This window comes from Lygodium microphyllum, chromosome 7 (assembly GCF_053477565.2).
Source record: "Lygodium microphyllum isolate KBCC chromosome 7, Lygodium_microphyllum_v1.1.10, whole genome shotgun sequence".
NCBI lineage: Eukaryota > Viridiplantae > Streptophyta > Polypodiopsida > Schizaeales > Lygodiaceae > Lygodium > Lygodium microphyllum.
Genome location: NC_141141.1, coordinates 154,697,440 through 154,720,302, shown reverse-complemented (window position 1 = coordinate 154,720,302; position 22,863 = coordinate 154,697,440). Strand labels below are relative to the sequence as shown.

Genomic DNA, 22,863 nt, shown 5'->3' with positions numbered 1-22,863 from the left:
CGATGTGCAACCAAATGAGTTTCTTGATAGATAATTTAGTCCATGTTCTTGAATCTTTGTGGCACTCAACTTTTCTTAGTTGGCTCTAAGTGATTAGTCTTCTAATCAAAGTGGGTCAATGTGCAACCAAATAAGTTGCTTGATAGACAATGTTTAGGGCAAGTTCCTAAGCAAGTCTTGGTCAAGTAGTTTGAGTAAAACTCACTTGAGTTTGGATCAAAAGACAATATAATTGATTAGATATTGTGCAAGTAAGCTTTGATGATGATGAAAAATCAATTTGTAACACAATTCTATAAGCAAATTTAGTCCTCGATTGTGCTCTATTGGAATTATTGGGTCGAGTATTGGCTATTCTCACAGTTCCACAATTTTGCTATACACTTGGATGGTCCTTTCAATGATTTGAATTCAGCCCGAGTGTTCACTACCATTTGGTTGTCTACTCTCCTTAAATATAGATGCCTTCTGCCTAAATGCACAGTGGGATGAGATCCTCAATGACCTAAGCCTAGTGTAATGCACCTATGTAAGATGTGAAAGTTTGCTATGTTGATCTTAAGGACTAGATGACCCTACGTGAAGTGCACATAAGATGGGACCTATCCTAGGTGCATTAAGGTGTGTCTAAGGAGATAGGAATGAATGAGTATACATGCATTAATAGTACTTTTGGGTAGGGTCGATAAATCTAGGCTACCCTATAGTTTGAGGCCATGATTAGTTGTTAATTGATTAGGCACAACTACAGGAGGAGAGAGGCCCTTTGATAATCTTGAGATAGATGACAATACCCTTTTGGATACTTCCAAGGTAGATAAGAGTAAGTCACTAAACTTGAGGTTGGGAAGAGGAGCCCTCATCTTGAATTTAGTGAGAGGAGGAGAGAGGCCCTCTGATAATCTTGAGATAGATGGCAGTCCCCTTTTGGATACTTCCAAGGTAGATAAGGGTAAGTCACTAAACTTGAGGTTGGGAAGAGGAATAGTTACCTTGAATTTAGTGAGAGGATGGGGATGCTTCTTTGTGGTGGAACATTTAAGGAGGGAAGGACATCATTTATCTAAAATGGAGGAGAGAGAATTGTTGATGTGGAGATATAGATAGTTGAGTGGTTCCTTTTATATCTTCCTCAAGCAAAAACGGATTCCCACATTTTTATGTGACAAAGATCGAGATTTGAGAAGAATTTATGAATTCCAAGGTGGTAAAAACACTAGGGAGAGAGAAAGGGTATCAATCCAAGCAAGTTGCATATGGATAGGTGGTAATCACAAGACTAAGCATGCCTTATGGATATCAAGGGGGAATGAGAGTGGAGTTTCCCATTCCCACAATGAGTCCCTTCATAATCACTAGCCTTTTTTAAAGAAAAATCACCCTCTAATTGCAACTATTGATGGATTATAAATGTTGTTTATGAGCTTTTATATTAAGGTTTTTATGATTGTTATTAACCTTGATTATTTTGATGTTGATTATTCCCATAAACCCTTTCCTTGTTGCTAACGGTGGTCAAATCTCCATGTGGCCAGCACTAACCTTGTTCGTAGTCCAAAACTCATCAACTTTTGCTTGCTTAAGGAATTCAAATTCTTTAAAATTTAACCCAAACACTAATTTAAAGTCTATAAACACTATATTGTGTTTGCAAAAAAAAGTTAGATTTATTCACACTAAACTAGGTACATTCCATGGCCTTTTTTCCTAATTGATTTGGCCAATTGATTCCATCATCATAGGGAAAAAATCCCTCATTGAAAACCTCAATTGGCAATCATATTACTTGGAATAAGGATGAACTAGCCCTATGATCATCATCCCTAGCCCAGTTGTGCTATTGGATGACTTTCATCTACTACCCAAAAAGATATCATGATGTATTACTAAGTTAATTTGTGTTCAACTAATTTGGGTTTGCCACACATTTATTTTGGATTTACCACTAGGGTAGGGAGCCAATAGAAGCATTTAGGTTGGTGGTTTATGGGAATGACACAACCAACTCTCATCAATGGTCTCTAATTCAAGATCTATCATATCATTGAGTCACATGCAATTTTTTTTGACAAGTCCCTCTTTGTGACCTTATAAAGGTCGATTTTTGTTAGTTGCACTTCCACATTTCATCAACTTTTAACCTCAAAATGTGTAATACATTCATTAGTGACACAAATGAGCCAATAAGTGAATCAATATTTGCCAACAAATGGAGAAGAGTGATGCACAATGAGTAAGACATTATTCTATTGGCTCCTCTAACCTAAGCTAGAAGTGATTATGAAAGAAACAAAGAGATCACGGTGATCTTTTTTTTTTGGGGGGGGGGGGGGGGGTAATGTGGTGTTGTATCAAAATAAGGATAATTGCATCGCCTAGTTAAATTGGTGTAGTAGGCAAAAGCCATTTGCCTAGGTGCAAAGGAAACTTGAAGAATTGTTAAGGCATAGCCTTGAGTTTCTTGCAAAACAACTTATACATCCAAAACTTGGGCTCAATGGCCTTGAGGACTAAGAGAAAGTCATCTTTGAGGTTTTTGATGCAATCACATGGAGCAAGAGTCATTTACTTGTGCTGCAAAAGGTTATAGAATTCCTTCGTTTCTAGATGAACTTGAGGGTTAGGCCACAAAGTATTGTGACAAGCTTCCATGAGGTGATATGCATCATGCCGAATGTTCCCATTAGACCATCTATTGATTCCTTCTCTACAATCACTATAGATGCATTATCATAAGCAAAAAACTGAGAGGCCAAGGTGGATCCGTTGGCATTGGAAGCCCTTTGATGGTCCCTCTTATATCTTCTTGTCAACCTTGTGCAGTAAAGAATCAACGATTAGAGCCAACAACAAGGGGGCTAGCGGACAGCCTTGGCAAATTAACACTTTTAGGGGAAATGAATTAGATAGAGTACCATTAATGCTGATTACAGCAACAATGATTAAAAAAAGGGAGTTGACCATACTTACAAATATTGGCCCAAACCTAAAGGCTATGAGGATCTTCCTAATGAAGATCCAAGTGACCATATCACTTTATCGAGGTCTATGTTGATTAGCACAAAGTTCGATTGGTGGGATAGTGCCAAATCCATAGAGAACATGAGATTCTGCACCGCATCTTGTATCTTCCTTCCGACACAAAGCCATACTGTTTATTGTGGACTATTCTTCCAAGGAGGTACTTGATTCTTAAAGCCAAAGTCTTAGAAAGCACGTTGTATGTGAAGTTAAGCATTGTAAGCGGGTGCCAGTTGGTCACTTTGGAGCATATGGGGGACTTAGGGACTAACTTGATGAACCCTTTGTTAGCATCCGGTAGCATGCAACTCGAGCTCTTGATGTAATTCATCATGTCGACCATGTCTTGACCACAATGCTCCCATATCTTTTGGAAGAGCTCAACCGACATGCCATTTGTTCGAGGAGCTTTCCTTGTTTTCATCTTCATGATTGCAAAGCGAACCTCTTCTAAAGTGAAGGGCCTGTCCAGAGGTAGGGCTTTAGAAACAGGATAGGGTTTAGAGACCCATCCATGAATTCAGTGAGGCGATCATCATAGTCTCGGGCATGAGCGGTTTGGTTCCTACTATAGAGGATAAAGCGCGGTGATCTTGCTTTTGGTATATATACTCAGCGTTTGTAGTAGGACTCCAAACTTTCGAGGATAAGTGGCTCTCACTGATGTGGCGTGAGCGGTTCGGTTCCTACTATAGAGGATATAGCGCGGTGATCGTGCTTTTGGTATATATACTGAGCGTTTGTAGGACTCTAAACTTTCGAGGGTGTGGCCCAATGTTGACATAACCATGTATTTAAACAACGAAGAAGTCCAGACAGCCTCCGGTCTCCAGACGTAGCCTCAAAGTCTTTCCGCTCGAGGAGGGGGGGAGGGCGAGAGAGAGCAGCGCTAATGGGGAAGAGCAAAACCACTGGCAAGCATCGGTTGGATCGTTTCTACCATCTCGCTAAGGAGCAGGGCTATCGCTCTCGAGCAGCCTTCAAGCTCGTTCAGCTCGACTCCAAGTATCGCTTCCTCTCGTCTGCCCGCTCACTGTTGGACCTGTGCGCCGCCCCTGGAGGATGGATGCAGGTTGCTTACAAGCACATGCCTGTCGGCGGTCTAATTGTGGGAGTCGATCTCGTTCCCATCCGGCCAATCCGTGGCGCTCTTACCCTTCAAGAAGATATTACCACCCCCAAATGCAAGGCTTCCATCCACAAGCTACTGAAAGAGAGGGGCCACACGATGTTCGATGTAGTACTTCACGATGGGTCGCCTAATGTCGGTGGTGCCTGGGCAAAAGAGGCTACCTCACAGGCTGCACTGGTCCTGGACTCCCTAAAACTAGCAACGGGGTTTTTGGCCCCCAAAGGAACGTTCGTTACTAAGGTTCGTATCGATAATTGGCATTAGTATGTTTAATTTCATATTTTCCTACGATACTCTTGAATTGGACGACCCACTCACAGAGCTCAATAGGTTCACAGGAGAGAACATTCCAGGTGTGTTGTTCGTGATTTCTTTGCAGGTGATTCCGTAGGTGTTCATTAAACCTTTAAGCCAAAAGGGGGTTACTTATTTGAATGGACTTGTTACATACTTGACATCCATGATAGGCGCTCATCATATTGGCTGCAATCCTTAGATAACTAGGTGAGTAGGAACCCTGAAAGCCAGGGGCATTTAAGGAGTCACTTAAAAAGATATCAAAAGTGTTATTTCTTGGATCCCTTTCATGCTTTTTGAGGAAGAAAAACTTGTCAATGCAATAGCTAAGAAAGTGAGAGAAAGATGCATACTTCATCATAACAATGTGAAAGTAAGTTCAAATAGGCCCAGAAACTAGATGAAGGCATAGATTGATAAGTGCCGGAAGCATCAAGAGGTTCCAAGGAAGCTTGCAAATCCTTTCTTAGCAAGAATCACGGTGTCAAGTTGGCTATGGGCCAATTAGATACTTCACATGATTTGCTAAGTTGCCTACAAGTTGGAACTTCAATTAAACTCTAACTAAACTCAATAGAAGTAGGGTGATAATGCTAGTAAATTTTGTCGGTATGAGTGTCACGGGGACACAAATTTTTGATGTTTTGCTTAGCATTTGATTTAGTTGTGAATCAAATATGCAAATATGAGGTGCACATGTGTTGTGCAAGATAATTAACTCCCAATGATGGACCAAGGACCCCAAGAAGTCAATGGTGTCAAATACAAAAGTTGTAATAAGTTATAGTGGATACGTGCTAGGTAGTGCCTGGTGTCAATTTTGGCCTAGGGCATTTATTTGACAAATAAGTGTTAGTGGTGACACTAGGAACTAGGCATTAATTGACTAATGCTAGATGAGGGGTCAATCAATGCTTAGGACGACTTGGGAGTCAAACTCGCCTAGCCAATTAAGTAGTGGATGTGCATTTCTAATTTTTCAAGCAAGGACAAATGATTACATTAATTTTTAGAATGATTAATTCTTAAAATTAATGTAAATGGCTGAAAAATTCATTTAGAAAGTTGCAAAGTGGCAAAATAGGTTGCCACTTGTCAAAACTTTTCCTTGCGAGTGAAGGAAAGGCTATTAGAGGTTGGTGGAGGGTCATTAGAGTCATTTAGTGGATTGTCAAGATTGAGATAAAATTAGAGAGTGCTGTCCAAGCAAGCATCAGCAGCTTTTGGCCATTACTTGTTGCGAGCTAGGAAGACCCCTACTGCAGGCAACAGCTCGCACCAACTAGAGATATCATCTAGGGCTGGGTGACACCCATTTGAGGCCTCTAGGCTGCTGGGAAACAACACCTAATGCCACAGCAAATAACAGCTGGTTCTAACATTGTGTGACAAAAACGAGAAAGTTCTCTCTCCTTAGCTTTCTCTCCTCTACAAGCAATCCCTCAACAGTTCTCAGCCGTTTACAACAGATTCCAGCCATAGAAGGTGGACAGCAAAGAATTTGCTGCTGTAAACCCTAATTTACAGCCAAAAATAGGGTTTAGCAGTGATGCTGGGTTCATGCCGGAAAATTGAAGGCTCAATACTTGAAATTAACAAGTGAAATTTGAGGGTGGCAAAGATTTTAAGGAGCCAACCATCCAATTGGATTTGGGGTTAGATTTGACCAACCAAGGGTCAATTAGAAGCCAATCCCTTGTTAGATCAAGGGCAAATTGGTAAAAAGGCTTATTGGTCATATCTAACAGCAATAGGCATCGGAAATTGAAGGAGATTGAAGCCTTATCTTAGTGAACTTTATCCAAAATTAGTACATGTTAAAGAAATAGCAAAAGGGCACCAATTTTTGGCGCCGATCGGATGTCTAGACTCCAAGATTGATCAGTACATGTTAAAGAAATAGCAAAAGGGCACCAATTTTGGCGCCGATCGGATGTCTAGACTCCAAGATTGATCAGTAACATTTGTACTTTAGCTATATGAATTTTATTGCTTGCTATAATAAGTATTTATTTGGGTCACCACCACCTTTTCTCTTAAAGGAAGGGTAGTTTCATTTTTCCGAAGTGATGATGTTGTTGAGCTTAAAATACATTATATTTTGATCAGCTCTTTAAACAAACCCAAAGTATGTAGATTACCAAATGTTTCATTAAACGTGGAGTAGTTTTAGAGAGTTTGTGTCCTATATGCATAACCCTAATTGGGAGGATCCTTTTGTATTTATGTGTATTGATAAATAGACAAGCTACCAACCATTCAGCCCTATCCTTGTGTGCAAGCTTCTAACTCTCATATGCAGATTTCAGCCATAAGCCTTCATTCAGTGGAGTTGTCCAACCCTTGTTAATTGGTGTCTTGATTACAGTTGCCACCCTATTGGATGGTTCTTCTACACAGTTGCATTTGCCTCTTAGTAGTAGTCATCAACTTTTGTCCTCTCTTTGCCCTTGAGCATTCTATACACTTTTAACTAAAACCAATCTTTCTTGGATAAGGTGGTAAATAATGTGATTTAACCCTAATTACAACAAGTATAAAATTCACATAAATTGAAGATGCGCACTTTACCACTTTAATCTTGAACAATGGATAACTTGTTGGCCCCAAAACTGGCGTCCCATGTAGTATTTCTTTAGATTATATTGTAAATGGATGGAGTACAATTGAGATTCTCCAATCTTCTCCGCTAATCCAAATGTCTTTTGTTGACAAAATTGATAAGCTAGCCTTCAAACCAAATTTGCTCCTTGGTTTGCTGGGGGATTGGCCTTCACCTTGTCCTTGAAAGACAAATTAAGCCCCAAGCTTGATATTGTTTGGTTGGCATTTTGAATCTCCTTGAAATTCCTCTATTTCAGTTGTTGGAATTTAAGTCCTAGGCTCCCAATTTTGAGCACACATCATGAGGTGGTTGTTAAACCCTAATTTCTGTTGTAAATTAGGTTTTACAGTTGTGATTTTTCAATATCTATACCTCCAATGACTCAAATAGGTGGATTTTGTTGAGATAATTTAAGAGATGGCTGTAGGATGAGAGAATATTATAGATAGAGAAATTTTAGAGTTTCATTGTGAGAAAGGCTGAAAAACTGTTGCTGTCTTGCTCAAATAGCCATGGAAGTTGTTACCTCTTAGGACCATAAAAAAGGTTGCTAATCTCTTCTGTATACTATCACTTGCACTAGAAGGACCTTGGGCTGATGTCACTTGCACTTGGAGGGCTTCAAATTGCTGTCACCAATTGTAAGGCTAGTCCCAAATGGTTGCAAATCACATCAGCAACATCTCCTTGCTCTCTAATAGCTTGCTTGTCTCTCACAACGGCTGGAATAGACTTCCACCGGTCCTCGTAAACGTTTTTTCCACTTGTATGGGCAAGTTTTGCCAAGTGGTAGATTACAGCCTTCTAATTTCATTTTCCAACATTATTGAGCTTATTAAATTAATTTTCAAAATATTTGATTTTAAAAATTAATTTAAAAATTATTCTAGTCCTCATAAAAATAATTCCACTAGTCAATAATTAAATTGGCTAGGTCAACATGTCTGCCAAGTATCCTTGAGTAGTTATTGACCCTTAAACAAACATTAATTAATTAATAAATATCTAGCCTATAATGCCACTACATTAGTGGCTAATAAATTGGTCTAGGCTAAAATCTTACACTGGGTACCACTAGAACTTGGCAGACATAACTTATTACAACTTTTACCTTTGGTATCAATTGATATTTCAGGGTCTTAGGTTCCATATTGAGAAATAATTAACTTACACCTCACATGTGCAAGTCACAGTAGCACATTTGATTAACTTTTAATCAATTGCTAAGCAAAGCACTAAAATTTTATATCCTCATGACACTTATATTCATTTAGTTGTAACATTTCTGCCTATTGGCCATCCAGGTACGTTTTTAGTGGTTCATCGAGAGACGAATCTAAGCAACGCCGCCTGGCTGTAACATGCCCGCTTCTTAAATCGCAGGACATGTCTTAGCAGTCTATCGAGAGATATATCTAGAAGACGCCACTCGGCACTCCCAAGGAATGACATGGGTTTTGCCAACTAGGGTCTCTCGAGTCTGCCCTCAACGGAATTTATTCGGCCGTTCACAATGAACACAGAGAATGAATGAAGTGATATGACTATTGAATATACAATGCTCATGCAACAAACACACTATGCAGTGAATGAATACTGTACTTGAACTCCTGTATCTCAAGGATTAGGACAGGAGTAATGAGTTGGAGAGTGTGTCATACTCTGAACGGATCCCGAATCATAGCAAGGCAGCCTCCGAGTGTCGAACACCAGCAAACATAGCCAAGGAAGGTTGAATTTGACGTAGACGGCAATGCATGAGAGAGAAAGACAAAACGCAGGTGAGGAGAGAGAAAACAACAAATGTAGGTTATAGGAGAGAGAAAACGGCAGCGATAGGCTAAGATGATGGTTACAGTTGGAGCAGAGAGAAAATTTGCAGGGTGGCAGTTGGAGCTGCAAATGCAGCAGTATGCTGACAGCGCAGGTTGTACAATCGCTAGATGACGGACAGCACCAGTCACTTGGCTGGAAATAATAGGGAACTGATGATGGAGGGCTGGAAATAGGCGCGAGATGAGTGAAGATTGCAATGGACAGCTTGGACTATGATGTTCTTCGTGAATGGGGTGTGAGCAACAAGCTGAAAACACCTAAAACTTGCAAAAATGAGATTAAGACTGAATGGAGGGCAACATACCTATTATAGGAAGTTTGGGCCCTCCTAGGTGGGTTTGTGCTTATGGGATACAAATACTCTAGAAACACATTTCTTTTTAAATAAACAAGGTTTTTTTCTTAATTAAGCATGTTTTGGGGCTGTTTGAGTGAAGCTAATGCATTTTTAGCTCAACACCTCCTCTCAGACCCAACAACGGTGCCATGAGAAGTAGACTAGCCAAGCTCTTTTTTTTCTTTATCTTTTACCCCAAGGCGTTCCACCGCAAAGCAACTAGAGCATTGGACAAAGGTTGCGCGTTGGCTACCCAATGGCCTACTAAGACTACAGAGGCAATGGTATTTTACCAAGTGAGTCCAAGTGATCACCCCAGAGAGGTCGAGGCATCGAACCAAGGGTGCACGTTGGTTGCCTAGTGGCCTACTGAGTCTTGCAAAGGCGGATGGAAACACTATGGACTTTTTTTTTGTTTTTTTGAGGGCGTCGTAGTTTTGATAGATTTAACATTAAGTGAGGGTTTCAAATCGAGGTTTATTCTATTGAGTATCTGTGCCCCAAATGGGAGAGTGAATAAGGGATGGTCAGACCCAAGACCTTTACAAAACAAGTAGACTATTCCTACTATTATTGAGTATCGATGAAAAAAGGAAAATGGCTAAGGTGTGGGTGACACAAATATAGCAAAGATATGAAGCAAGCAAGACAAGCACAGCAAGCAAGCAAGCTAGGGAGGACTGCCTTGAAGACTACCATGTGCAATGCCACGAATATGGTGGATCTAGACTCAATGACTCCAAAAGACCAAAAAGGGATAAATGCACACAGATGCATGTTTACATGAACAAAATACCAATGCATAGGATAATGCAAAGGGAGATGCAAGATGTCATGCTCATGCAAAATGCAATTCAATGTTCCACTTGGACAGTGCCCTCGCAGGAGAATTGTTCACTTGCCCAAGTGCCATTTTACAATCATGCTATCTTGATAGTGTGGATGAAGTTACAAATGTCCATAAGTACAATATAAAATAATAAATGAATGAATGAATGTCTAAAAACTGCAAGCGTCATCATTGTCACTATCAAGAGAAGTAGCTGCCACCTCTCAAACTAAAAGGAAAAGCAAGAGGGAAGTATTCTCTCCTTGTCAATTTGAAGTGGTAGGGGAGGATGTACCTAAGCCGATCCTGGGTAAAAGATACTGAAGAATCGGCCAGTTGATCGATTTGGTTAAAATGTCTACAAAATTGTTCGATGAAGGCACAAACTCTAGGTGAGTAGTACCTAGCTCAACTTGCTCTTTGGAAAAGTGGAAGTGGACTCCCACATTCCACGTTTGAGGTGTGATGATCAAATTGCTCGCAAGGGAAATGATACTCTGGTTGTCGCAGTAGACAACGGGTGGAGAGACACAAGGGAAGTGAAGCGTTGCTAGTAGCTGCTCAGGTAAATGGTCTTGATGGTGCCATTGAAGAGAGCCCTATACTCAGCCTTGGTTGTGGAAGCCGCCATTATCTCTTGCTTGTGGTTGGACCAAGAAATGGGAGCTGTGCCCAAGGTGAAGAGGTAGCATAGCCGCCATGGAAACGCCAGGTGTTAGGATCTCCTGCCCAATCAGAATTAGTGTACCCCTGCAAAAAACTAGAACCATAAGCGAGGCTACAAGAATAAGTACACCGTAAATGACAACACATGAAGACATGCAATCCAAGGTGACATCCTAGGTGCTATGAAATACTGACTGAGAATGCTAACTGAGTAAGCTAAGTCTGGCCTAGTATGAATTAACCAAATAAGTTTCCCTACAATAGACCTATAGGTATGCTCATCGAAGGGTTGATCTAGGGTGTCCTTTTAAAGTGGATAGTAGGATTGAGAGACGTGGCCATTGGTCGTGTTTGATCCGCAATAAACTGTTACACGAGCTGAAGTGTGTATTTTTGCTGTGATAGAAAAATACAACCCCCAAGATCGAACTGCCTCCATCCCCAAGAAGTAAGACAAGAAATCGAGGTCTGTCGTCTCAAATGTAGCACTAATCTTTGTCTTGATTTCCCCTATGGTAGCAGAATCTGAGACTATGAGTAAGTCATCAACGTATAGCAAGATGTAGTTGACTCCCTTTGCCGTAGATCAAGCATATAAGTTTGGGTCATAAGGGATAGAATGGTATCCGTGAGTCTGTAAGAACTCATCCATCCTATGGAACCAAGACCACGGTGCTTGCTTCAACCCATAAAGAGCTTTTTGCAAAGCGGAATACCTTAGCCCTTGCTTTTGCAGAAGGAAATCTTGATGGTTGCTCCACATAGACTTTCTTCTCCAGATAACCATTCAAGATGGCACTCTTGACATCCATTTGATGCATCGGCCAATTGTGGTGAGCGGCTAGTGCGAGTAATAACCGAAAAGATGTCAACTGTACAGTACGTGCAAAGGTCTCTTCATAATCAATACTATGCTTTTGTCGAAACCCCTACATGACAAGGTGAGCCCTATACTTGTCTAATGTCCTATCAGCCTTTAGCTTAGTTTTAAAAATCCACTTCATCCCGATGACTTTCTTGAGGCTTGGACGATCCACCAATATCCAAGTCTCATTTCGGTTAATACTCTCTAGCTTCTTCTTCATGGTCTCTCGCCATTGAGGATGTTGAAGAGCCTCCTTCCATGTATCCGACGTAGAATGCGCTATGTAATCGACTGTAAACAACGATGCAAATGATGCCTGAGGCGCAAGCCAAGCAGATCTTCTATATTCCTTCGGAGTGGAATCCGATGGTAAGATCCCCAAATCCCACATGGTTTGTTGGTATCAGCGAGGTAACAAGTCTTGCAGAGGGGACCTGGGAGCTGAAGAATCTGTAGGTAGGTCAGGAGTAGGTAGTAGACCAAGCTAAGTAGGCGCGATCTTCGATGATGTGGAAGGAGGAATCGGATCGGAATCTGGTGTAGAGGATTGCACGATATCCCTCACGTCAAAGATGACGTCCCTCTTAACGATCACCTTGTTCGTGCGAGGATCGAACAAATGGTAGCCTTTTGCTTTGGAGGAATATTTCGACAAAGATAAGGAGATTAGCTCGGGGAGTGAGCTTTTCTATTTTATCATCAGGCGTGTGTATGTATGCATGACACCTGAAGACTCTGAAGTGGGATACAACAGGCCGAGAGACACAGAACGCCTCGTACGAGGTTTTTTGAGGAAGAGCTGCAGTCGGGCACTGGTTGAGGATGTACACCGCAATGTTAGTAGCCTCAGTCCAAAGGCGCTCAGAGAGCTCTGTTGCGAATAACATAGAGCGTGCCATTTTCGTGACTATCTTGTTGCTACGCTCTACAACTTCATTTTGAGAGGGGTAATTGGTGGAGGTGAGTTGGCGAGATATGCCATGCGGCTGTTGAAACTTGGAAAATTGGTGGGAGATGAACTCACCACCGCTATCAGTCCTCATGTAATCAACACGATGATCCGTGTAGTTATGAACCAGCAGAATCCAAGCAGAGAAATATGTGAAAGAATTGCACTTATGCTTGAGGAAGTACACCCACATGTATCTTGAATGATCATCCACTATCAAAAAGAAGTACAACGGGTTATTCAAGGCGGCAGTGGATGTTGGCTCACAAAGATCAACGTGAATCAATCTAAGAGGCGCCTCAACTCGTGTAGGTTATTGAAGGAATGGGATACAGTGCTGCTTTTAGAGTTGACATGCTTTACAGATATCTCGAGCTAGCTTCAGGTGAGGATGGCCCTCAATCATCTCACTGCGAGACAACTCATAAAGAGAGTCATAGCTAAGATGCCCTAGGTAGAAATGCCAAAAGATGCTGAGTGTTCGTAGGCTCTCGAGATGTGGCTAATGCCTAGAAGCGATGGAACACGGAGCTCTCGACTGTCGGCTCGGAAAGAAAATGGGTCATGTGGTATAGGCCATTAGGTTGTGCCTCACCGCAAGCAATCACTAAACCAGTTTGAGAGTCAAGGACCTCAACTGTGGTTGTTGTAAAGAAAACTACTCGCCTCAACCGGCAAAGCTGTTGAACAGATAGCAAGTTTATCCCAAGCTGAGGAACATAGTATACATTGTCCAGTGAAGTCAAATCCAGACTCTTGTTAGAGGCAAAATTGATGCAACCTTGAGCCTGGATCTTGACTGAGAAGTTATTTCCTACGCAGACCCGTCCGATTGCAGGGGCTGAGGTACAGAAGATGTCCTCTATAGGTGTCATGTGATATGTAGCTTCACTGTTCACAATCCAAACAGGTGTTGATGTGCTTGGCTGTGACGAGTGGGCCTCTGCAATAACCTGGTTGAGTGGGCCTCTGCAATAACTTGGTTGGGAGGCAACTCACAAATGTGGATGAGACTCGCATTGGATGTCTCTATTGAGATGATGTGGGACTTTGTAGACTAGTCATATAAGCCCTCTGGAGTTAAGAATGTTGTCGACTAAGATGGTTGACCGGTGGCAGCGTGAGTTTGATCTTTCCATTGCCCCTTGCCATCACCCTACCTCCCTTGATGGGGGTTGGTCGATTGAGGGACGGGGGTCTGTGACTTGGGTTTGGATGCTGTGCCGCTTGCCTTTGATCGACACTCATTGTCAAAATGACTAGCCTTTTGACAATGTTGACAATATCTATTTTGCTTAGGTACATTCTACCACCAGGGTTTAAGTCAAGACTGGGAGTTTCCTTGTGATTCCCATGCTTGATTTTGATTTTGATTTGAAGTTTGATTTTGTTTACCCTTTCCTTGCTATCGCTTCTGAGAATGAGCAACAAGAGCTTCCTTTGAGGAATTATTTATATGAAACTGATCAAATAACCGTGCATAACGCAACAACTGATAGTCAAATTGATAGAATGTGGGTAAATTAGGTAGAGAAACCACTTGCTGCACAAAATTGAAGTACTTACGTGGCAGCTTGTCAAGAAACAATGTGACTTGATCGTTAGAGAACTTAGGAGTCCCTATAGTGGAGAATTCGGCAAGGAGATGCTGATACTTAACCAACTCTACTTTCAAGTCATCCTGGTCAAAGATTTTGAAGTTTTGAAGCGGATGGTCAAGATTTATTTTGGCGGGTCCTATCTCAAGCTATATAGCGGTCAGTCAAGTGTGCCTATCGCTCTGACGCTAAGTCAAAATGCTGAAGTTGAGAATGAAACTCAGGCGATAAGCCTTGCATCAATTTGATAATAGTGGAGGTATTCCTAACTTTCCATGAGCGGATGACCTCGTATGGAAGAAGTGTGGGATCGGGTTAGGGTTTCAACCTCGGGACAAGATCCCATAGGTTCTGTGAGTCAAGCACATGTCTCATCAAGTTTGACCAAGTTGTAAAGTTTGACTTGTTAAACAAGTCTTGTCATTGAATGTATGCTTGGTGGAAGATGAGGTAGAACCATGAGGTGTCGGGAGTGTGGGGTAAGATGGATGTGGAGGATAAGATGGTGGTGGTGGTGGAGGTGTCTGATGAGGAGGAGAAGTTTTTATTACTCTTAAATCAGAAGTTTTTTTGCATATGCATATGTGGAGGATAAGATGGTGGTGGTGGTGGAGGTGTCTGATGAGGAGGAGAAGTTTTTATTACTCTTAAATCAGAAGTTTTTTTGCATATGTCCATCATGAAAATCATCCATACCAATAGGAGAAGGGGAATCATCATTAATAGAATCTGAAATGGTAGATATACCTGGCACCGGAGAGAATAAGTATGAAGGCAATGGAGTGTACTCTATGCTAGTTTCCACTTGTGGATGGCGAGTCCTAAGTGGAGATTCCTTCCTTCTTGCATGGTTAGTAGATCGATGCACCGAATCTAAAGGGTAAAATTCAAACTTACCTTCTATCTGTTGTTGGGCTCTATGCATCAAAATGAGATCGTACCCAGCTGCAGTGATCTTGTAAGGTTGTGGAACTCCATGGTAGTCCAATGTTTGTCCGGCCATGTCCAGAGCTTGTGACAATCTATGAGGCCCACTCTGACTCGTTCCTCGATGGATTTAGCTCGGATGTGAGAAGTGGTGTGGAAGTAGTGTTCGAAGTCATCTGCCCTTTCGTCATTCTTGCTTCTTGTATAGAGCCTTCAGATCAAGGCCTAGGTTTCTCTCAAAGAACTCGTCTCTAATACAATGTGAAGAAACACCCTAACACAGAAACACAAATAACACCGTATGACAAAGCACATATTGATAGAAGAACACAGTCAGGGTTAGGGTAACTCAGAGACAATGAATACAAAGAATGAATGAAGTGATATGACTATTGAATATACAACGCTCATGTAGCAAACACACTATGCAGTGAATGAACACTGTACCTTGAACTCCTGTATCTCAAGGATCAAGGTAGGGGTGATGAGGCTGTAGAGTGTGTTGAACTCCGAATGGATCCCGAATCGTAGCAAGGCAGCCTCTGAGTGTCGAACACTTGCAAAAGAAGCCAAGGAAGGCTGAATTTGATGTAGACGGTAGTGTAGGAGAGAGAAAGACTAAAAACGCAGGTGAGGAGAGAGAAAATAGTGAATGCAGGCTGCAGGAGAAGAGAAAACAGCAAACACAAGCTGCAGGAGAGAGAAAGCAGCACTGATAGGCTGAAGAGATGATGGTGACAGCTGGAGGAGAGAGAAAATCTGCAAGGCGGTAGCTGGAGCCTGCAAACGCAGTAGTATGCTGATGTGGCAGGCTGTACGACAGCTGGATGTCGGACAGCAGCAGTTGCCTGGCTGGAAACAGTAGCAAATTGATGACGGAGGGCTGGAAATAGGCGCGAGATGAGTGAAGATTGCAATGGACAGCTTGGACTGCGATGTCCTTCGCGAGCAGGATGTGGGCAGCAAGCTGAAAACACCTGAAACTTGCAAAAACGAGATTTTGGCTGAATGGAGGGCAACATACCTATTCATAGAAAGTTTGGGTCCGTGCAAGTGTATTTGTGCTTATGGGATACAGACACTCTCTAGGAAAACATTTCTTTTTAAATAAACAAGGTTTCTTCCTTAATTAAGCATGTTTTGGTGCTGTTTAAGTGACGCTAATGCATTTTTAGCTCAACAAGCACATCCTTTTATCTCAGGATGGCGGTGATGGGTATTCCCCTCACTTCCCCTTGGATACACCTCCTCATCTATGAGTCTCTTAGATGTAGGAATTTCCATCCTTTGCTTATGGTGTGCTGTCACATGCTCCATCGGTCACTCCACTAGGGATTTCCATCCTTTGCCCCATCTATCTTGTGCGGTCACCATGCCCATGCCTAGTCAGTCCATTCCTACTTTTGGATCCACAGTCCACTACACACACTTCATGTATGCATGGTAGGTACTTCGGGATTAATTGCCAAGTGTACTCCACTCTCCCATCCTACCCACCCTACCTACCTTACCTATCTTAAGAGCACTACTACTCTTGTTGCTATGGCCAAGAATGCCTTCACAGATAAGACTCCTTGTAACAGGTTGAATTTCACCTCTTGGTCTAACTTCATGCAACAAGTGCTTGAATCTCAAGGCTTTTGGAACCTAATTGGTAGTCTAGAGTCTACGAGACCCTTAATTGGCTCATCCTGATCACATATGTCAATGGAGAGCCTACAATGCCACAACCAATGTTGAGCTAATGTAGGGGTTGCTTAATAAGTTCCACTCTCAGTTACAACATTTTTCCCTCGCATTTGAGCATTGGACTCATCTCATTGACTGCTATGTGGCATGAGATTGCACTTGATGTATCAATCTTGACTTTAAGCTTTAGGAGTTCTCCATTAAGGAAGAGGATAATCTGAAAGTCAAGATGGCCAAATAATGGCAATTACTCGTTGAGTTTGCTACTATTGGCTCACCAAAGTTAGATGATGATCAAATTACATTCTTTTTGAACAAGTTGCTTGAAAAGTACTTCCACTTTATCGATCTTGTTGGCGCAATCGTGAACTTTCTATGAGTTTTGAATGTCAATTCATGTGTCATGTGAGGTTGCATGATCAAGTCCACTAGAAGTCATCTCCACATTCTTATTCAGAGAGGGGCTTGCTTGCCTCTTCTTTGCAAGGGAAAATTGGTGGTGGTAAGAACTCACAAGATGCAAAGGCAACCCCAAACAAAGGGTGACACCCCTTCCTTATATGGAAACAAAGAAACTAAACCCATTTGGCAGCAATTCCCTAAAAGGAATAGGTTTTGCACACACTGCTAGAGATCAGGCCATGTGAATGAGGAGTGTCGTACCAATGCCCAAGGTCTCCCACCTAAGAAACCATAGCAAACTGTTATGACTGCCTCTACTGCTACTAGATAGTCCAATGGGACTACGTCTCCTATTGCTGCCCCATTTGCTCCTTCTGGCACAATTATTGCTAAACATGTGGTACACAGATAGCCTCAATAGCCCATATCTTTCACTATCCCTAAAGGATTAGCTTATTGGTATGTTGACTACTCTCTTGTAGTACTTTTTTGCCCCCCCTCCCTCCCGTCCAAAAAAAAAAAAAACTCCATCTATGACCACTTCTCTAGCTCAAATAGTCGGGAATTGCTGTGTTTTGCAGTTTGTTGGCCGCCTCCATCATCTGACAGTTCCTCGGCTATCGCTTGACAGTTTCCAGTGGTTACAACACTCCAGATCCATCTCTGGTGGACGTCATCACTCACTGCTCTACCCTTGAGCAATTTGTATGCTCTTACATTCATTACTACATTGATTCATTCACTTTAGACTTCTCTTCTCTCTTTGTTTGTGTTTGTTTTTGCATTTTGAATTTTGAGTTTGAATTTTTATTGCATTACTGTATGAGTAGTCATTTTTGTACATTTTGTGGTTTTCTTAGTGCAAACCCTATCATATCTTCATAGATGCCTCTCAACCATAGTAGCAATGGAACGGGAATGAGAACGGGAACGCGGGGTTCTAAGGGAACGAGAACAAAGCCCCAAGAGGAACGGGAACGTAAGAGGAACGACTTGTACTATATATATGATTTATATATTTTAAACTATTCATTTATATATTTCATAAAAGCTATTTCAAAAACACATGCACAATTTGCAAAACATGATAGTCTTTTTCATAGATGAAAGGATGGTTACATTGAAATGGCACATAACTTATAAGATCCAAACAGATGATAATCTAGGATTATACTACATAAAAGAGTCAAGAAGCATCAAGTAACAAGTATAGTTGACAAAATATGGCAACTTGGAATTTGAAAGTCTCTAAAAGTAACCATTGGATCATACATGGCTGCGATTAGCAGCAAGACTATCCAAAGACTATCATCCACATTGTCTAAGAAAGCCATATCATCATCAAAATCAGCATTTGCAAGTTCCAAAGCATCTTGATCGTCGGCCATATGTGTAGGCATAGGTGTCTCCCCATCCTCATCATCAGAGGACTCTTCTTCATCAAGAGCTATAAACTTTTTTGCCTTGAGGGAAGCCACATCTGCAAGCAAGCGCAAGTTTGCACTGACAAATATCAAGTCATTCACTTGTTTTGTCCCAAACCTATTTCGCTTTTTAGATGCAACATGCCCAAATACACTCCATAGTTGCTCAATGGGAGAGGAGCTTGCACCTTGAGACAAAATCGGCACTGCCAATGTTTGAAGCTCAGGTGTACGTGCCCCATAATCTTCCCACCACAAGGCAGCCCCAATCTTAAACCAATCTATTTGTGCATCAGCTGACCCAAACCTTCCTAACTTGTTTCTATAAAAACCAAGCTGATATTTCACCAATCTTCTCTTAGTATCAGTGGGAACCAACCTAGAAAGCACTAGGTCCCAACCCTGCGTTACCTCTTCATCCTTCTCTTGACCACACCCTTGAAACTCTGGATCTAATACATATGTTGCTGCATGCATAGGTGAGTGATAAGCATTCCATCTTGCCTCACATAAATCTCGGACTTCTTGATACTTTGCATCATCCAAACCAAGTTGTCCTAGCTTCTCAATCATGCGATATGCCCCCTCATAGACCTTTCCAATGCATGGCTCTCGTCCATCTGCAATTCGCATCAAGCGCATGATTGGCTTCATGACAATATTGATGCTTTTTAATTCATTCTAAAATGCATGATCTTGTATGATGTTCTCCACTGCTATACCAGCCCTTCATCTAGAAGTAGCCCATCCCATCCACTCATTACTTACCACCAATTGCTTCAGGGGTAAGCTTACCTTCTCAAGTCTCTTTGTCATAAGAAAGTTATAGCCAAAGCGCATCTCAGAGTACTTTAAGAGATCTTTTTTAGGTAATCTCTTGCGGAACTCACTAAGAATGAATTGATGGCTTTGGATGAAACTGATTATATCCTTGCTCTTTTGGATGAAGGGATCAATCCATGACAAGCTACCAATGTCTTTCAACAAATTGTCCAAACAATGAGCAAAGCATGGGCTGAATGTGATGTGCGGATATCTCTCCTCAAGCCTCATACCTGCTGCCTTATTTGTTGCCTCACCATTAGCAATAAACTGGATTGCATTTTCAGCCCCAACTTTTTCAACACCTTCCGCCCATTCCTCCACAAGCTGATCTGCACTTTTTCCTGTACTTGAGGCATCATGTGAGAAAATGAATTGCATCTTTCCTTGGGAATAAGCAACCATCCCATGGATGGACCATTTTTGAGTATCACTCCACCTATCTGCTATTAAAGAGACACCATTCTTCACCCAACATTCTTGCACAGTTGCCAAAGCACATTCAATTGCATCCTTTTCCTTTTGTAACAAAGTGGTACGCAGTCTCATATGATGGAGGCTTATAGGTTGGACCATACTTGGCAATCTCTTGGACCATCTCAAGGAAGTAGGGAGATCTTATAACATTGAATGCAACATGATCATGGCAGAAAAACCTTGCCACAGCTACATCCACCCTGTCCTTTGTACGAGGATCCCAAGCTGTTCCCAAGGTTTGTTGCTTGCTGCATTTTCCATGATGGGATTGTGAGGATGCAAAAGTTTCAAGTCCCCCATGCATGGCTCCATCACCCATGACTATATCATCAGTTTGTCCATGAAAAAAAGATGCATCAATTGCTTGCTTTTTCCTTGTACATGCTTTGTCTTCTTCGCTTGTGGGTACTTTGCCAAGAGCTCCCTTCGCATTTCGAGTGTGGTATTTGGGCAGAAATTTATTTGGGCTTCGATGTCAACATGACAAAAGTGTTGTTTCACATGATTGGATCCTCCTGTTTTCAATTGCTCACACCTTTTGCATTTCCATTTCTTTGTATCTCCCTTTGATGCATAATGGTCCACTTTCTTAACCTCGTCCCACCAATTAGGCTGAGATCGCTTATTGCTTGAATGCTTTGATCTTGAGGCAGCCATGACTTCTACAAATTCAGGAATCAAAAGCATTAGTCGACCCTCCATGAGACTCAGCCTGTTTTGAGAGAGAGAAAGAGACTACTGTGAAAACAGAGTTGTTTTATAGAGAGAGAGAGAGAGAGAGAGAGAGAGAGAGAGAGAGAGAGAAGAGACTGCAGTCCAGCGGGCAGTTTTCTCTTTCCTAGAGGTTGAAACAAATGCACGCGAGTCGCAGCACACAGTGCCATGCTCTTGACAGCCCGACAGTTTGCACGCCAATTGCCACAATCCGGACACCTTGTGGTCACTTTCGGCAATTGCAATAGTACCCGTCAATTTTTTAACATTCCCCTTTGGGGAACGGTAGCATCCACATTCCCTTTCACATTCCCCCAGTCGTTCCCCCTTCACAAGCGTTCCTGCTAGCGTTCCCCACGTTCCCCCACGTTCCCCCGGTCGTTCCCCCACAAGCGTTCCCGCTAGCGTCCCCCACGTTCCGCTACGTTCCCCCGGCCGTTTCCCCTTCATAGGCGTTCCCACGCAGCGTTCCCTCGTCCCTTTGGCATTTTTTTGGTGTGGAACGCGTTCCCAAGGGGGTGGAACGGCGTTCCCTTGCTACTGTGCTCTCAACCTAAAAATCACAAGGTGAAGGGGAAAATGCATTGCCTAATCTTGGACAAGGCATTGAGCATGGGCAGCATTTGAGAATGTTGGTTTTGATCAAGAAGTGCACTCTCCAAGGCCTTCTAATACTGTTGACCAGCAAGGGGAAGATGATTATGATGCCTAGTTCAAAGCACAATGAGGACAGTAGCTGATATCTTTGCACAACTTGGATAGAAACTTGGGTTTGTGGAGTTTTTGCATGCTACAATGAAGAAGATAGCAAGGGCCAAAAGAAGAAATCGTCTTTAGGAGCTTTGGGATAACAAGATGCACTGAAGGAAGAGTCATCGGAGTAGCATGATGTTCCAAATGTGGGTAATGGGCATAAGCAAATGGTGCTAGTGGGACAATCGATGCGTATGCAAGGCCAACTTGAAAGTGCCAATCCAATGCTTTGTGGATAGCAAGGCATGTGTGCTAATGCATGTCATGTGTGGTGCTTTGGTGGTGGTTTAGTTTTCCAAGCAGTGGCTGTAATGTTTTAGCCATGGGAATGTAAGGGCCAAAGGTATTTGGTATACAACCACATATGCATGGCATGCAAGGACCAATGTATTTGGTTGTGACAAGTGAAATGAAACTATCAATGTTGGCATGATGGGGCACAAAGTGGCTAGGTAATGCATTTGCTAGCGAATGACACAAGGTGGCAGAAGTGGTTTCATATTAGCGGCAAGAAGCATGGGTAGGTGGCATTGGATCTTGTGTTGTTGACATCATGTGGAGTTGAACTTTGAGGAACCCAAGTCCTCATGCCACTAGTTGTATCCCTGCTTGTTAGGTTGCTAGTTGGGTATTTACCGAGGTCAAATTGTAGCATAAATGATCATCTACTCAAGTCTTCCCTTGCATGCTCGATCCTTTGCTTGCTCTTGAATCTGTCTTTGAAAAGAAAAACCTGTTTAAAATGCATTGAAGTTGTTGATGCTTTTCCTTGCATCAGAAGGGTTATCCACCTTGGAAGTGCATTCCCTATTAGGAAAGTGGCTGCATGTCCACTTTCGAATGCTCATAAAATTACCCCTAGAGTAGATTGCATCAAATTGTTGAATGAAGGTCAATGCCTTCAATCTATCCTACACACCATTAAAGGTTTTATATTTGACTATTGCCTCACCTCTTTGTAGTCTTTAACTTTACCCAAAGATGTCAAGTTTGTTAGTAGAGTATGTCAGCTCATGTGCGAGTCTGAGCTTGTTTTATGGGTTGGGCATATTTTAGGCATTTTTATTGTGTAGCATTTTATGCTTTGTGGCATTTATTGCTGCCAGTCGGCCAGCATTACCAGACATATTTTATGGCATTATTCATGCCTATATATTATTGGCTCCTCCTCCTCAGTTAGTCAGTTCACCACTTGGAGGTCCCCTGGAGACAGGAGCCGGTGTTGGTGCCCATGCAGCCAGTGACTCACTATTGTATGCGACAATCTTGTGTCTGATATATGGATTCCATTCCCCGAGCATACATGTGAGTTCTCATTTGTATTGTGTTCTCTCTTTCTTTTATTTTCTCTTTTGTCTTGTGTTTAGCAGTTTATTTCAGCACATGTTTATGCTTCCATTGCTGCACCACTTTTGACATGGTATCAAATTTGAGGTTCTATGCTCCTACTATTTTCTTTACTGATTTCAGGACTGTTTTGACCATTGCTGATCAGGTGATTGCTGCTCCAACTAGGTGAC

The 22,863-nt window shown here is 42.0% G+C and overlaps 1 protein-coding gene and 1 pseudogene across 1 annotated transcript in view; one reads left to right on the top strand and one right to left on the bottom strand.

Annotated features, from left to right (window-relative positions):
- Positions 1-3,671: 3,671 nt before the first annotated feature.
- Positions 3,672-22,863, top strand: part of LOC148034106 (FtsJ-like methyltransferase family protein) — a 54,579-nt gene continuing 35,387 nt past the window's right edge. Inside the window, exon 1 of the mRNA XM_087682120.1 lies at positions 3,672-4,393. Coding sequence (XP_087538246.1) covers positions 3,914-4,393 — 480 coding nt within the window. The 5' untranslated portion in view covers positions 3,672-3,913. The remainder of the gene's footprint in view (positions 4,394-22,863) is intronic.
- LOC148034107 (uncharacterized) lies at positions 18,350-20,578 on the bottom strand (annotated as a pseudogene).